At 36.9% G+C, this 16,280-nt stretch overlaps 1 protein-coding gene across 1 annotated transcript in view; it reads left to right on the top strand.

Annotated features, from left to right (window-relative positions):
- LOC137638460 (uncharacterized) overlaps positions 1-16,280 on the top strand; it is a 265,349-nt gene that overhangs the window by 216,529 nt on the left and 32,540 nt on the right. Inside the window, exon 7 of the mRNA XM_068370531.1 lies at positions 7,098-7,233. Coding sequence (XP_068226632.1) covers positions 7,098-7,233 — 136 coding nt within the window. The remainder of the gene's footprint in view (positions 1-7,097; positions 7,234-16,280) is intronic.

Raw genomic sequence — 16,280 nt, 5'->3', positions numbered from 1 at the left:
CTGAAATCCGAAAGGATCTCAAGACACCAACAGGAAAGAGTACTGGGCTCTCTCCAGTTTGCAGCAGTAACAGACCCAGTGCTAAGAGCACAGCTGAAAGATGCGTCAGGAGTTTGGAGAAGATATGCATCAAACGCTCGAAGAGATCTACAGAGACCGGTACCGACCTTCAAGCTGGGGTCGAAGGTCAAGAGCCTAACGAGGACCGTTCCCTTACAACCACCTCCCCCATCGGTGACCATCCACACAGATGCCTCGACGGAAGGATGGGGAGTTCACTCCCATCAAAGGAAAGCCCAAGGGACCTGATCATCCCTGTTCAAGACCTTTCACATCAATATTCTGGAGGCCATGGCAGTCCTCTTGACGCTGAAAAAACTATCCCCTCACAGATCAGCCCACATCTGGCTGGTCTTGGACAGCGAAGTGATAATGAGATGTCTGAACCGACAAGGCTCGAGATCGCCCCACATCAACCACGTGATGTTAGCCATCTTTCGTTTAGCGAAAAAAAAGAGATGGCACTTATCAGCAGTTCACCTACAAGGGTTCCACAATGTGACGGCGGACGCTCTATCCAGGCTAAAGCCAATAGAGTCAGAATTGTCCTTAGACGCAGACTCATTCTCCTTCATCTTGGAAAAGGTCCCATAACTGCAGATTGACCTCTTCGCGACGAGCGACAACAAGAAACTACCTTGATACGGAGCCCCATACGAGGACCCTCTGGCAGAGCCGACGGACGCCATGTCCCTCGATTTGAACAGATGGACCCGGATCTACCTGTTCCCTCAAACAAATCTCCTGCTGAAGGTCCTCAACAAGCTGAGATCCTTCAAGGGAACTGCAGCAGTAGTGGCCCCCAAGTGGCCCAAGAGCAATTGGTTCCCTCTGGTGATGGAACTGAAGCTGAGGCTGGTCCCTCTACCGAACCCAGCTCTATTCCAATTGGTTCAGAAGTCGTCTGTCTTCGCTTCATCACAGAGAAGCCAAAACCTTCATCTCATGATTTTCTCGCCTTAGCAGTCAAGAAAAAGTTTGGGATCTCGAGAGACTGTATAGACTTCTTAGAAGAATACAAGTCAAAGTTAACCAGAAGACAATACGAATCGTCTTGGAAGAAGTGGGTTGCTTTCATTAAAGCAAAAACGCCGGAAGAAATCTCAATAGACTTCTGCCTGTCCTTTTTCATCCACCTTCATGAACAAGGCTTGGCTGCTACCACGATAACTACGTGTAAGTCAGCTTTGACTAGATCTCTTCTATACACCTTCCAGGTGAACCTGGGGAACGAAATCTTCAATAAGATTCCGAAGGCTTGCGGTAGACTTAAACCAGCAGCCCCTCCGAAGCCCATTTCATGGTCTCTGGACAAAGTCTTACACTATGCTTCAACCTTGAACAATGAAGATTGCTCTCTAAAGGATCTAACACAAAAAGTGATATTCCTGTTCGCTATAGCCTCAGGGGCTAGAGTTAGTGAAATAGTAGCCCCGTCAAGAGACGAGGGCCATATTCAGTTCACAGAAGTGGGAGAACTGAATCTTTTTCCTGATCCTACATTTCTTGCCAAAAACGAGCTACCCACCAAAAGGTAGGGTCCCTGAGAATCTGCCCTCTGAAGGAAGATGTCTCTCTATGTCTAGTAGAGAGTCTAAAGGTCTATCGTCGAAGAACTTCAGACTTCAGGGGAGGACAGCTCTTCAAAGGCTAAACCTCCGGATCAAACTTATCCCTAAAACAACTGAGGGCGAAGCTCACCTACTTCATTCGCAGAGCGGATCCTGATAGTACACCCGCATGTCATGATCCGAGAAAGATTGCTTCCTCGCTGAACTTTGAGCGACTCCGCTCATACACTGGTTGGAAATCCTCCAGAGTCTTCTATAAACATTATGCGAAGCAAGTGCACACTTTAAAACATTTTGTGGTGGCGGCAGGTAGTGTTGTGAAACCTGTCGTCTAGTGCTGCGATGAACAGTGAACTGTTTGTGACTGTCAGTTTGGGTGAAAAGGTGTTGACACCTTGCAGTGCAATACCCTTTTTATTAAGTGTCACTCTGGTGACACTAGGACTGTTCTTTATAGGTGCAGAATCATACCAATGACACCAGTGCCATATGTACACTTGTACGCAGTGTTGATAATTATCCAACATTTACAGTGAAATTATCTTAATAATTTTTCAACTGTTTTCAAGTGGCCTATGACTTTTCTTCCCTTTCAGGTAGAAAATATATTTATCTTTTATGTGTTGGATGTATAATTCTATTGCTAATTTTTATTACACCATCTGTTACATTTAAATTGTCTATTCAATAAATGTATGTGTAATTGCGTCTTATTCGCCCCAAATGTAGTTAAATAGAATTAGCCAGAGTTTTTAACTTATTTTCCTAAGTAAAGTTCATGCTTGAGGCTACTTATATATATGAACTAAATATCTAAATGATTTGTTCCTATATAAATACAAACCTTGTTGCGACTACTGTCGAGTACGACATTTCCCTGCATGGGCCAGGAAGCCCTAACATTGTTCCATGCTTAGTGGTGATGACGTATAACGGTATTGTCATATATTTCTGTGGTCTGGATGACCATATAGAAGCTGACCCAAGGTTGAGGCACTTAAACAAATCCACAGATACAGTACTTTCAAGTAATTCTCTGGTAAACTTCCATCAGGACGACATGGCTTGAGCCCAAAAACCGGATTTTGAAGCAAAGCGAAAAATCTATTTTTGGGTGAGATGGCCATGTCGTCCTGATGGACCTACCCTCCTTTTCTAAGAAAAGGATTATATATCAATCCCCACCCAAAACTACTCTATCTGTAGCACCATTCTTAATTGCTACAAGGAATGGGTAGCCGTATTGGATCCTGTATTAGTACAGGAAGGGGATCCACTTAGGGTAACCTTGATGACAGCTCTCCTTCAATTTCGCCACTCTTCCCCCTCAGAGCGAAAACTCTATTCGGGGTGAAGATTGCCATGTGTCATATTGAGAAATACATCCCCTGATATTATGCGATATCCTTAAGAAAAATTTTAAGGATACTCGCGCCAGGAGTTAAAATTCCGGAGACATATGGTCAATTCTCTGGGAGTATCACTGTAGCCAAATATCCCTTAGAAAGCTGCCAATAGTAAGCTTCCATCAGGACGACATAGCCAACTCACCCAAAAATAGATTTTTCGCTTTGCTTCAAAATCCGTTTATTGTAATTGTAGGCTACGTGAGCGGTGAGTCAAGTCAGCCGAACGAAAACAGCGAACACTCACAGTACAGTTAAGCTTTACTTTAGTGATAGTATTATATTACTGTAATATACACTAGTATACAGTATCTGCAAGTGTTATACAGTATTACTAGATAGGAAAAACTATACTGTGATAGAAACCAAGTGTGTTAATTATCCAAGCATAGGCAAGGGCCAGTGAGTTGTTATGTTAAGAGTTATCCCATCCTAAGGCACCAAGTATTCGCGAATTTGTTCTTTTCGTGCTTTTCACGCTTTTCGCACCTATCTCTGAGACCTAACCCTTACGAAGAATTAGGGCCAGCTGTACTTGTGTCTTCATTATTGGTTTGAGTCTCCTTGGAAGGTTTCAAGACCCTTGTCTAAGAATGGTTTATCCTTCTTGAGTGCTCTTGAAGGCTGGGTAGTAGGTTGGCCAGGGCACCAGCCACCCATTGAAATACTACCACTAGTGAGTTATTGGGTCTTTTGACTGGCCAGACAGTACTACATTGGATCCTTCTCTCTAGTTACGGTTAATTTTCCCTTTGTCTACACACACACACACCAAATAGTCTGGCCTATTCTTTACATATTCTCCTCTACCCTCATACACCTGACAACAATGAAATTACCAAACAATTCTTCTTCACCCAAGGGGTTACTGCACTGTAATTCTTCAATGGTCACTTTCCTCTTTGTAAGGGTAGAAGGGACTCTTAAGCTCTTCTAGGAGAAGGACACTCCAAAATCAAACCATTGTTCTCTAATCTTGGATAGTGCCATAGCCTCTGTACCATGGTGTTCCACTGTCTTGGGTTAGAGTTCTCTTACTTGAGCGCTTTAGGGTATACTCGGGCACCCTATTCTATATAATTTTTCTTCCTCTGGTTTTGTTAAAGTTTTTATAGCTTTTATAGGAGATATTTATTCTAATGGTACTCTTCAAATATTTTATTTTTCCTTTTTTCCTTTCCTCACTGTTCTATTTTCCCTTTTAGAGCCCCAGGGCTTATGCAATCTGCTTTTCCAACTAGGGTTGTAGCTTAGCAATTAATAATAATAATAATAATAATAATAATAATAATAATAATAATGATAATAATAATAGTAATAGTGTCAGAGCAGTTATTATGTCGGTGGCTTTTATGAGGAACGTCCCTGTTGCAAGTGTGCTTGCCACTCCAATTCTGTTTTCACCTCCTTTTGTTTGGGAGATATCTCCCGGGTTCTTGGCAACTTAGTTGTCGCCTTGTCCTTCAGTGGGTGGAAGCTGCTTTTTTAATGTATACTTTATAGTATTTAGTTAGAATTAGGATGCCATACTTTTGGGTTTTGGAATGGTTGGGCTCCATATGGTTTGGCATGATTATGAGAGCTTGGGTTAGAGTTAGTTATCCTTGATTGACTTTGTCCACTAATTTTGTGTTGGTCCCTTCCATAGTACAATGGTCTCCAGACTGAACCAAAGGGCAAGTGTCGTGTCATGTCACCACCACCCTTCTAGTGATTGTGTTGCCAACTATTTGTTGCCCCTCACTTTGTGGGGTAAGTCTCTCACGCAAGATAGGCAGCAATTACTGCTGGTATTGGTGTCAGCACCATTGGGCTGTGTTGTGATAACCCCCAATGTTGGACTGACCAGGCACTCGCTCATTATGGCAATAACCTTCCCTACCTGTGCCCCTCTACCACTGGCTCCAGTTCCTCCGAGAATCAGGTGGCATGTGGTAATGCTTGTGTGTGTTGTTACCTTGGGCTGCATTGAGATAACCCCTCACATTCATTGTCACCTAAACACCAAACCAGTTTGTCTGTCCAGGCACTCACTCCTTGGGAATGAGTCGCTGCATACTTTATGCTCCTCTCCTCTCAGCGTTAGTTATTCTCAAGAGATAGGTAGTATTTAGTATTGCTGGTGTGTGAGTTGGTGTCATTGGGATGCCGTGCGCCCCCCACCTCCCACCCCATTGGGAGCTGTCACAAGACTAGTTGGTTCTCCTGGCGCTCCCCTATTGGATATACTCCTGTCTGGTGGTTGTGTGACAGGAAATTAAAAAGACAATCATGGCACTCACTCCTTGGGACTGAGGGGTCAAAAACTGCAGCTACTTTCTTCTTGGCATGAGGCATGAGGAATGGCTGGCAGTCAGAAACAGGAGAGCTATTAAACCAATAGAGGTGGAGGATCTCATCAATGAGGAGCTTTGGATTGGGGTGTCATCTCCATCATTTTTGGGTATGTTAACTCTTTTCATGGTGAGCACAAGATTAGCCTGAATTGATCTTGGCTGGCCAGTACCCTGGAACCCAACTTTTTTGTTTGGAAGATGTTAAAAACTGATAAATGTAGGTTTCTAACTTCCAGACCAAGCTTTTCATTTTACTAAAAAAGACTTCCCAGCTAAAAAAAAGTAATCCTCAACCTCTCTCAACTGACACATCTGTTGTGTTCTATTTAATTGACAACTGTCTGGCATGTCCAACAATTTCTACAACGAGAGGCTTGGACCTGTGCCCTCAACATTACCTAAGTTATTGGCTTGGGAGGGGGTTTACTAGTTCAAAGTAATACTATTGTCTCAAAATTGCCCCAGGAATCAAATTCCCCTTTTTCCCAAAGAGTTTATCTCCTATGATAAGGGTTCAGGAAATGGGGGAGATATATTCCTTTATGGATTCTTTAGTTTTCTTAAGGGATTATTTACAATCTATTTCTTAAATTTTTAGACACACTTTCAGGAACTAGACAAGATTGGTCTAAAATGGTGAATTTGTTAAATTATCCTTATTGCACCTTATTAGGTGGGTCAAATGAACTCCTGAATCTCTTTTCCAATATGGTTTTAAAGAGAGTCTATGAACTTGAAAAAGAAAAAAAAAAGTTGTCACATTCTTGGGCCCTTTTATTGATCCTGGTAAGACCTACACAAGTTTAGAAAAAATCTCTAACAAGCATCACCACAATCTTTCTTCCCAAACCTTTTATACAGACACCCATTTAGATAACTATACTAGAGAATTATTTGGTCCTATGACTGGCCAGATAGTACTACATTGGATCCCGTTCTGGTTACGGCTCATATTTTTCGTTTGCCTACATATACATCAAATAGTTCTTGCTCCTCTTTCCTCATACGCCTGATAACACTGAGATAACCAAAAAAATCTAATTCACCCCCTTAAGGGGTTAAATACTGCAATGTAACTTTTCAGTGGCTATTTTCCACTACATAAGAGTAAAAGAGACCCTTTAAGTATGGTAAGCAGCTTTTCTAGTAGAATGACACTCCAAAATCAAACCATTGATTTCTAGTTTTGGGTACTGCCATAGCCATGTTCTCCCACTCTCTTGGGTTAGTGTCCTCTTGGTGGGGGTACACTCAGATAACACTATTCTATCTGTTTCCTTATTTCCTTTCCTCACTGGGATATTTTCCCTGTTGAATCCCTTGGCTTGTAACTTAACTAGTAATGATGATAAATATTTATTTATTACTTTTTGTCATAGGTTAACCCTTAATCACTTTGCTCCACTAAATGTTAAAGAAATAAAGTTTTAAATTTTAAAGAAGATAGAAGTGGTGGTATAGGGTCTTTGTTTTAACATTGATAAATTGTATTTTTGTAACATTGCATTTCACTGCATATTGTACCTTTATGAAAAAAACAGCCACTTGGTAATTGCAGAATAGATAAATCCAAGAAAAGGCCATCTTTGTAGTTCATGATTATTTTAGCTAAAATGTTTGAGATTTTATATAGTGAATTTGACTGTGCTCAATGTGATGAAGTTAACATTAGATTATAGATGTACCAAGAATTTATATTGATTGATATACTTTATTTTTATAAGGTTGGGGCCTGCATTGTAAATGATGCCAACAAAATTGTTGGAATTGGATATAATGGAATGCCAAGAGGATGTTCTGATGATGATCTTCCTTGGGGTAAAAGCAGTCCTGACAAGCTTCAAGTAAAATACATGTATGGTATGTTGACTCTTTTATATTTCTATTACATTTTAAGGTGAAAAACAGAATTTTGGTAATGAAATTAATTATTTAAATGCCATATTTGCATATGGTTCACCTTGATTCCTTCCCAAATCTCTTTCCAGTGTCTGTTGTTGAAAATATAAATCATTCCCACTCTCTTCCAATTGTTTTCTCCCATAAAATGTTATGATTGCCTTGCCATCTGTGGCACTCAGTGGTAAACAATGATTCAAATTTGAATTCAAGTTCATACCCCCACCATCAACAGAAGAAAAAAAATTGACATTACTTATGGATGGAGAGGCTGTGGGGAATGAAGTGAACCACAGGTAAGTATTGAAATTACAATTTTTGTTATTCAAAGTCCATTTATTCCAATGAACTTTACTTGTGGTTCACCATGCTGAATGGCGATATACTAGTCCACTGCAGAACAAAGGTCTCAGTTATGTCCTTCCACTCGCATCTGTTTATGGACTTTCTATGCCAATCTATACCTGCAAATTTTCTTAGCTTGTCAATCCATCATCTTCTCTTTCTTCCCCTGCTTCTTTTGGAATCTTTACTGTTCCATTCTGTTATTCTTAATATATGTGTGTTTTATACTATATACAGTATATATATATATATATATATATATATATATATATATATATATATATATATATATATATCATTTTCATTATCATCAGCTGTTACTAGTTCACCATAGAACAAAGGCCTCAGACATGTCCTTCCATTTGTGTCTGTTTATGGTCTTTTTATGTCAGTCCGTACCCACAGCCTTCCTTAGTTCATCAATCCATTGTCTTCTCTTCCTTTGCCTGCTTCTTTCGCAATCTCTAGGTACCCAGTCAATTATTCTTAATGTCAATCTATTATCTGTCATTCTCATTATATGTCCTGTTTGTGTCCATTTTATTTCTTAAATTTTGTTAAATTATCCTCTACTTTAGTTTGCTCTCATATCCATGTTGTTCTTTTTCTGTCTCTTAGCATTATTCCCATCATTTTTTTTTCCATAGATCTTTGAGTTGTATGTAGCTTATGTTATAAGGTTTTAGTAAGGCCATCTCATTAAACGTTTCTCTTTCGAGAGAGAGGGGCATTTTACTTTTCATAATCAAATTTTGTTTACCAAAAGCTCTCCATCCCATTCTTATCTTTTTATTAATTTCTTAATTACATGGATATGGTCAGTTGTTGAATACCCACTTCTAAAGGCTGCCCACACCCTTGGTTGATTAAAGTATAGTTGTTTTTCTATTTGGCATAGTATGATCTTTGTAAATATTTTACTGTCTGTCTTAAGTACATATATTCATTAACAGTCTCTAGAGCAGTGGTTCCCAACCTTTTTTTCAGGCGGCCCCAATCATGCACCTCAAGCTATTACCGCGACCCCACTAGTTTAGTTGTATAAGTATTCTTATATATTACTAGTTGTTGGCTGTAAAAGTAAGGGACAGTGAATATCCTTCTATAAGAGGGGTACTATAAGATTGGAAAAGACAAAATTGACATCATTAAATTTTATTATAGCATTATAAATTTTAAGGCTTAATATTAATCAAAAACCCCACTTCTGGAATAATGTTTTGTCACATTCCACAAAAACAAACTAAAAGTATATATAAAGGTTTTCTGTTACATGGTAAACTGGTTTTATTGGGAGCCTTGGTCCTGGATCATGAGGCTAAGTTTCTCTATTCGTGGTTCAGTCTTAGAAAGAGAGTAGGTAGCAAGGAAAGTGACGGGGCAAGGAACAAGGAGGAGGCGGCGTAGAGAGCAGGGGAAGGGTCACAGAAGGAGTAACAAGGAAAAGAGATGTAATATATTTGCAAATCACAGTAAATAAGACTAAGCAGAAACGAAAAAATCAATGATATACAGCACTCCAAATCTCGCCAAAACTACAACCTCAAAAACCAACCATATACAATCCTCCAAATCTCTAAACAACCGCCAAAACAACAACCTCAAAAACCAATGACATAAAATCCTCCAATTCTCTGAACATGCCAAAACAATAACCTCCAAAACCAGCGACATAAAATCCTCAAAATCTCTAAACAACTGCCAAAACTATAACCTCCAAAGCCAATGACATAAAATCCTCCAGATCTCTAAACAGCTGCCAAAACAACAACCTCAAAAACCGGCGACTTCAAATCCTCCAAATCTTTAAACAACTGCCAAAACTATAACCTCCAAAACCAATGGCATAAAATCCTCCAAATCTCTAAACAACTGGCAAATCAACAACCTCCAAAACCAATGACATGAAATCCTCCAAATCTCTAAACAACTGCCAAAACAACAACCTCAAAAACCAGCAACATGAAATCCTTAAAATCTCTAAACAACCACCAAAACAACAACCTCCAAAACTGATGACATAAAATCCTCCAAATCTGTAAACAACTGCCAAAACAACAACCTCAAAAACTGGCTACTTAAAATCCTCCAAATCTCTAAACAACTGCCAAAACTATAACCTCCAAAACCAATGGCATAAAATCCTTCAAATCTCTAAACAACTGCCAAAACAACAACCTCCAAAACCGATGACATAAAATCCTCCAAATCTCTAAACAACTGCCAAAACAACAACCTCCAAAACCAATGACATAAAATCCTCCAAATCTCTAAACAACTGCCAAAACAACAACCTCCAAAACCAATGACATGAAATCCTCCAAATCTCTAAACAACTGCCAAAAAAAAACAACCTCCAAAACCAATGACATGAAATCTTCCAAATCTCTAAACAACTGCCAAAACAACAACCTCCAAAACCAATGACATGAAATCCTCCAAATCACTAAACAACTGCCAAAACAACAACCTAAAAAACAATGACATGAAAGGAGAGGAGGGCAGGGGTAAAAAAGAAGCATGTGGAGAAGAGGTCTGGAAAGACGGGGAAGGGGGGAGAGGAGCAAGGAAAGGGTTGCGAAGGGAAAGGGTAAAATGTAGGAGGAGAGGGCATGCAAAGTGCCCCTCTCCTTCTCTTCCTCTTCCCTTCCCCATCTCTCTCTTTAAATATGGGGGGGGGGTTACCATGTGGTTTTAGAAGCCCCAATTATGAATACTGTGATAGGCTATCACTCACTGACATATTGTGGTGCAATACTTCGTCAGCAAGGGAAGTACTCAGTTTCTATGGTTGGCATACCACTTTTTCATGAGTAATTAAGAATTTAAAAAAAAACAATGACTGAATGCAACCTATGCAGCACATTCAAAATCACTATACAGGTATAAATGCATCTACTATATAAGACGAACAAATAGTAGACAGTGTTTCCCGCTGCGGCAGTAAAGCGGGAGTGGCTGCCTGATAGGACGTGGACGGTAATGCTATTCACGTATCAAATGCATACTGCACTCAGGGATACCACCATTGAAATTTTGTTTTTTTATATTAATATAGGAATAGATAGATATATAAAAGTCGATAAATAAAAATCCCCAAATACTTTTATATATTTTTTCTTTACTGCGAGTTCTGCCATATTTTGAATTTTTATTTTCATTTTGATATTTTGAGATTTTGGCGACCCCAGGAAAAGCACTTAGCGACCCCAATTGGGGTCGCGACCCCAGGGTTGGGAAACCTGGCTCTAGAGGTTCGTCCATACCTCTTATTTGTTGTCCTTCTGTATTTTCATTAAACATTATCTTAGTTTTACTCATATTTTCAGTCTTAAATTTCTGTTTTCCCATATTCAAATCTTCTATCATCTTTTGCAATTCCTCCCATGAATCACTAAACACAACTATGTCCTCTACAAATCGTAGGTGTTTAAGGTATTCCCCATTGATATTAATTTATTTTCCCAGTCTAAATTTCTAAAAACTTCAAGGAATTCTGTGAATAATTTAGGAGAGATGGGGTCTCCATGTTTAACCTCTCTCAATTAGAATTTTCTCTCTATATTTACTTTAAATATTTGTGTACTTCCTGTATAGATATCTGCAAGTGTTCTAACACAAGATTAATTTATTGCTTGTCTTTAAAGGGCTTTCATTAATGCTGAGGTTTTGACCGAATCAAAATTTTTTCATAGTCGGTAAATGCCATACATAGTGGTTTGTCATACTCTTGTTTTTCTATTAGTTGGTTAATTACATGGATATGGTCAGTTGTTGAATACCCACTTCTAAAGGCTGCCCACACCCTTGGTTGATTAAAGTATAGTTGTTTTTCTATTCGGCATAGTATGATCTTTGTAAATATTTTATATATTTTGGGTAGTAATTTTTCAGGTTTTTTGTCTCCTGTTTTTTTTTTTTTAAATGAGTATAATGATACAGTTTTTCCAAGCTGTATGTTTAGAGCATTCTTGCAGGGATTTTGTTTAGAGTTCAGCTAGTTTTACTCTTATGAAATCTCCTCTATCTAGTATTAAATCAGTTGCTTGGCCATTTTCTCCTGCTGTTTTGCTTCATTTCATGCCTTTTAAGGCTTTCTTTACTTCTCCTACAGTTACGTTTGGTACCGGTTCAGGTTTTTTTGTGTCACTATTGGCAAAGGTATTTTTTATATCATTATTGTGTAGCATTGTATAGAAATCCTCTGTAATTTTTATAACTCCATCTCTATTTTTGATATTTCCATTTTAATCCTTTAAAGTAAACTTCTGTTGGTGCCCTATTCCAAGTCTTCTTTTCATCATTTTGTTTCTCCTTGTTTTCTTTAGTGTTTCCTCAAGTTTGGTCTGATTGTGTTTACGAATGAATGACTTGTGTTTTTAGTTTTTTCGTTGTTTTGGATAGCTCTGCTAAATCTATTTCATCTTTCTTGGATTTTGCTCTCATATCCAATCATTTCTTTACTAGGCTTTTGGTCTTTTCTGTTAGTTTTCCTTAGTCTTGTTTATGAACTTTTCCACCTATCTCTTGTGTTGATTTCAATACAAGTTTTGTTAAATTACTGTTCATTTCTTCTTTACTTGCTTCCATTTCATCATGTACCTGGGAGTACCTATTTTGTATTGTTAAACTAAACTTATCAGACTTTTCTCTTACTACCTCCACCAACGAAGTTGGCATTAGGTTATGTTTTCGGGTCAGTTTATTTATTTATTTGTCTGTGGACAGGATTTGTCTTTTTGTCTGTAGACAGGATTACTTCAAAACTACTTTTCAGATTTTGACGAAATTTTCACCACATGATGGGTCTTAGGTCATGGATGCCCCATTAAATTTTGGAGATGATCCAGATCAGGATCCAGATATGCAGTTTTCATGATTTTAAAGATTACATAAAAACAAATTGACAGATATTGATGAAATTTCCACTACAGGTAAATCTTAACTTTTCTAGATGCTCTGGTTCCAGATCCGGATTTGCATTTTTTATGTATGTATTTATTTGTCTGTGTCCATGGACAGGATTACGTCAAAACTACCTGACGGATTTTGCTGAAATTTTCACAACATTTAGATCTTAAGTCATGGACGACCTCATTTAATTTTGGAGATGATCTGGATCCGGATTCTAGATCAGAATTACATTTTTCACAATTATTAAAATTACGTCAAACCAAATTGACGGATTTTGATTAAATTTCCACCACAGATAAATTTTAGGCCATGGGCAACTCCATTCACTTTTTTTAGATGATCCAGATTCTAATTTAGATCCTGATTTTTGTGTCAACATCATCCTTTGGTGGAGGTTAGAAATCTCTGATTGCTCTTGTTATAGGATATTTTCCTGCTTAAAGTAAGTTTTTCTCTTTCTTTCCCTAGGTCTAAACAAATTTTTCTTCTTTCCATTCTATGATTGCTTAACTTGAACTTGTTTAACACTAATACATCTTCAACTAAATTAACTTTTTCACTGAGATTGAAATCATTTAATTTTTTGTTTCTCCATTTGGGCTTCTCCATGTCCATTTTGTATGCTCCTTTATATAAAAAAAGATGTTCATGATTTTAAGATGGTTTTTTTTTTCAGCTAATTCTACAAGCATGTCTCCTCTGTTATTCTTTGTACCTACTCCAAATTTACCTACTGCTAATAATTCTCTCTTCTTGTGGCCAACTTTAGTATCAAAATCGTCTAAAACAAATGTAAATTGGGTCTTATTTTTTCATAGATATCTCCAGATCTTCATTGAAAGTGTCTATTTCTTCTTCTGTATGGGATGTTGTTGGTGCATACGTTTGAATCATCTCCAGTTTTTACTTATATAGTTTTTTAATTAATCTTACAATACCATCACTAGTACTGAAAAATTCTTCTCTGTTACCTGCAAGATTTTTATTAAAAAGAAAACCCACTCCATTTTCTTTGATCTTCTGATGTTCATATTATATGTAGCTTGGAATGTGGACATTACTCCTTAGAATAAAATAAATTTTCCAGTTTTCTTTATTTCCAATATAATAATGCCTCTTGTAAAGTAAAGAGACCATCTTCTAACTCTCAGCTCCAAGTCAACTACAAAGGAAATGTTTAACAAAGTGAACAATTTTTCTGAGACACAAGATATCAAATGGGAACTTGTCGTTGGCGTATGTACTGACGGAGTTCCACCAATGCTTGGTGGTGGTTCTGGTTTTCAAACTTTGGTTAAGCAAAAATTGCCAGATATTATTGTTGCACATTGCACTATTCACTGCCAAGCATTGGTAATGAAAACCATGCCTGATGAGTTGAACAATGTTTTCGGTGAAGTGATTAAAGCAGTTTAACTTCATTAAAGCGAAGTCACATAGTTCTTGTTTGTTTTCTGCATTATGCAAAGAAAGTGATTCTAAATTTGAAAAACACTTCTTGTATTCACACATAAGGTGGCTTTCCAAAGGGAAAATTTGGAAGATTTTTTGCATTACTTGTAGAAATGTTTGGTTAACATTAAACCAGACATGCATGTAAGAATCTCTGATGTCTTCTTTCTTATATGCCTGTCATTTTTTTATACATATTTGAATTCATGAGCTCCCTCAGTTTGTCACTGCAAGGAAAAGAGATCACAGTGTTCCATTGCGATGAAAAAATTATTGTTTTGAAATTAAACCTCAAACTAGAGCTCTCTTAAGCTTGAAAGGAATAATTTTGGCATCATTTTTACATTTAATAGAATAAATGTATTGATGAGAATTAGCTTAATGGTAAAGATGATATCATTGAATTAATGAAACAATGTGTATCACTTGTTATTGAAGAAATAACTCATGATTTTCCAAAAACAACAAAAGTTTAGAAAATACTATTAGTTTATCAACAACTCATTTATAATCTTCATTAATGATGTGCCTTATGAAGTTTATTCAGCGCAAAAACTATTTATTGAAATGTTTAATGATGCAGTTGTAAAACATATTTTTCAGAAATGTATTATAATTATTTTTGGATTGAAATAGCACAAGCCTATCCTAGTATTGCAATGAGGGCTCTAAAAGTGCTGATTCTATTTATAACCTCTTATGAGAGTGAATCATTGTTTTTCACACTACTTGCCATCAAAACAAAATCCTGAAACACATTTGAAGCTACAAATTATATGAGAGTTGCACTGAGGAAAATAAATAGAAATCTAGAAAATTAGGTTCTGTCAAAGCAGATGTTCCCATTCCATTGAAGGTTTTCATGTTCTGGTTATATATGATTTTACCAAAATACATATCTCTTTATACAGGTTGCATTTTCTTATTAATTGCTTGGTTGTCTAGTAAAAAAAAATAATTTTATGTTTCATTAGATTAAGGCTTCCATTTATTTTAATATGTAATGTGGTATCCAAAGAAATAGTTTAGTACCTTAATGTTACCATTTTCTGAATACTGTATAAGCTATATTTTATTTCAAATGTGTTGTTTTAAAAACCATACAGTATATTTTGTAATGTTGATTGTAATTAATATTAAAAAGGTCTTCCAAGCAATCTAAAGTTTGTAAAGAGTCTGTTAAGCAAAATATATCACAATGGTTTGAGAACCACTTCTCTAGACAGTAGGATATTGTTTTGTACTGAAAAACTTTGGTTTCTCAAATGAGGCACTCGTCTGAGCTCCTTATTTCAAGCTTTAAGAAACCATCAATTTTTGAATGGGATACCATTCCCAGGGCAAAGGTAATGGCAGTATATATTGGGACTGAGTATCCTGCTTCTCATAAGTCCTACTATGAATGTGGATATCATGAGATTCAAGTCATAAAAGTTTACTGGAAAGCATAACAACTTTAGTTTGTGTTCAATCTGTCGAAATTGAGATTTGGTTGATTCCTTCTTCAATTGTCGTCTTACCATCATGGCTAAGATGCCAGAAGATAATAGAAGGCCTCTGTTGTGCTTCATGATGCTTTTAACAGTCATCATAGATAGTGGTTAAATTCTGTTTCTCCTACGGATCACCATAACTTAAGAAGTTTGAACTTTCTCTCTGAAACAGGGTGTGAACAAATCATAAGTGAAGCTACTCACTGGTCTGGTAACGTCCTGGACCTAGCATATACTGACTCCTGTGGGGTTATAACAATTAAGGTTGTTTCTTCATTTGGGATGTCTAATCAAGCTTTGGTTTTGTTGATAATTAAGGCCCAGATCACCTATAAACATAAAAATATTAATAAGAAAAAAAAAATTTCTTAGTAATTAGATATTTTCAGGGTACAGTTATTTACCATTGCTAATGATATATGTGCATAAGAACTCAATATGTATGTTCTTGTCCGTCCATCACTCCGTAAGTCTGTCCATCGTCACATGTAAATAGCAGTTTTAATTTTGTCATTTAAGACCCCTTTTTTGTATGTTAATACTCTTAATATCATGTAAACAATGTACATTTTAGTTTTTCCAAAAATCTCAAACAGATCAAGATATACAGTTAATCAATAAATAGATGAATAGCCGTGACATCACGCTGAATTTTTTTTTTTAATTAAATTCAATTTAGCAATATCATTTATCACTTTATTTAAAAAAAGCTTAATTACACAAAAAATTCAAAACATATGTATGTTAATGTGTGTAGTTTCAAAATGATTCGATTATTTTTTTAATTTTAGAAAATATTTGAAA

The sequence above is a fragment of the Palaemon carinicauda genome, chromosome 3 (assembly GCF_036898095.1).
Source record: "Palaemon carinicauda isolate YSFRI2023 chromosome 3, ASM3689809v2, whole genome shotgun sequence".
NCBI lineage: Eukaryota > Metazoa > Arthropoda > Malacostraca > Decapoda > Palaemonidae > Palaemon > Palaemon carinicauda.
Note: the sequence above shows the minus strand (reverse complement) of the source record. Positions and strands in the feature narration are given on the sequence as shown.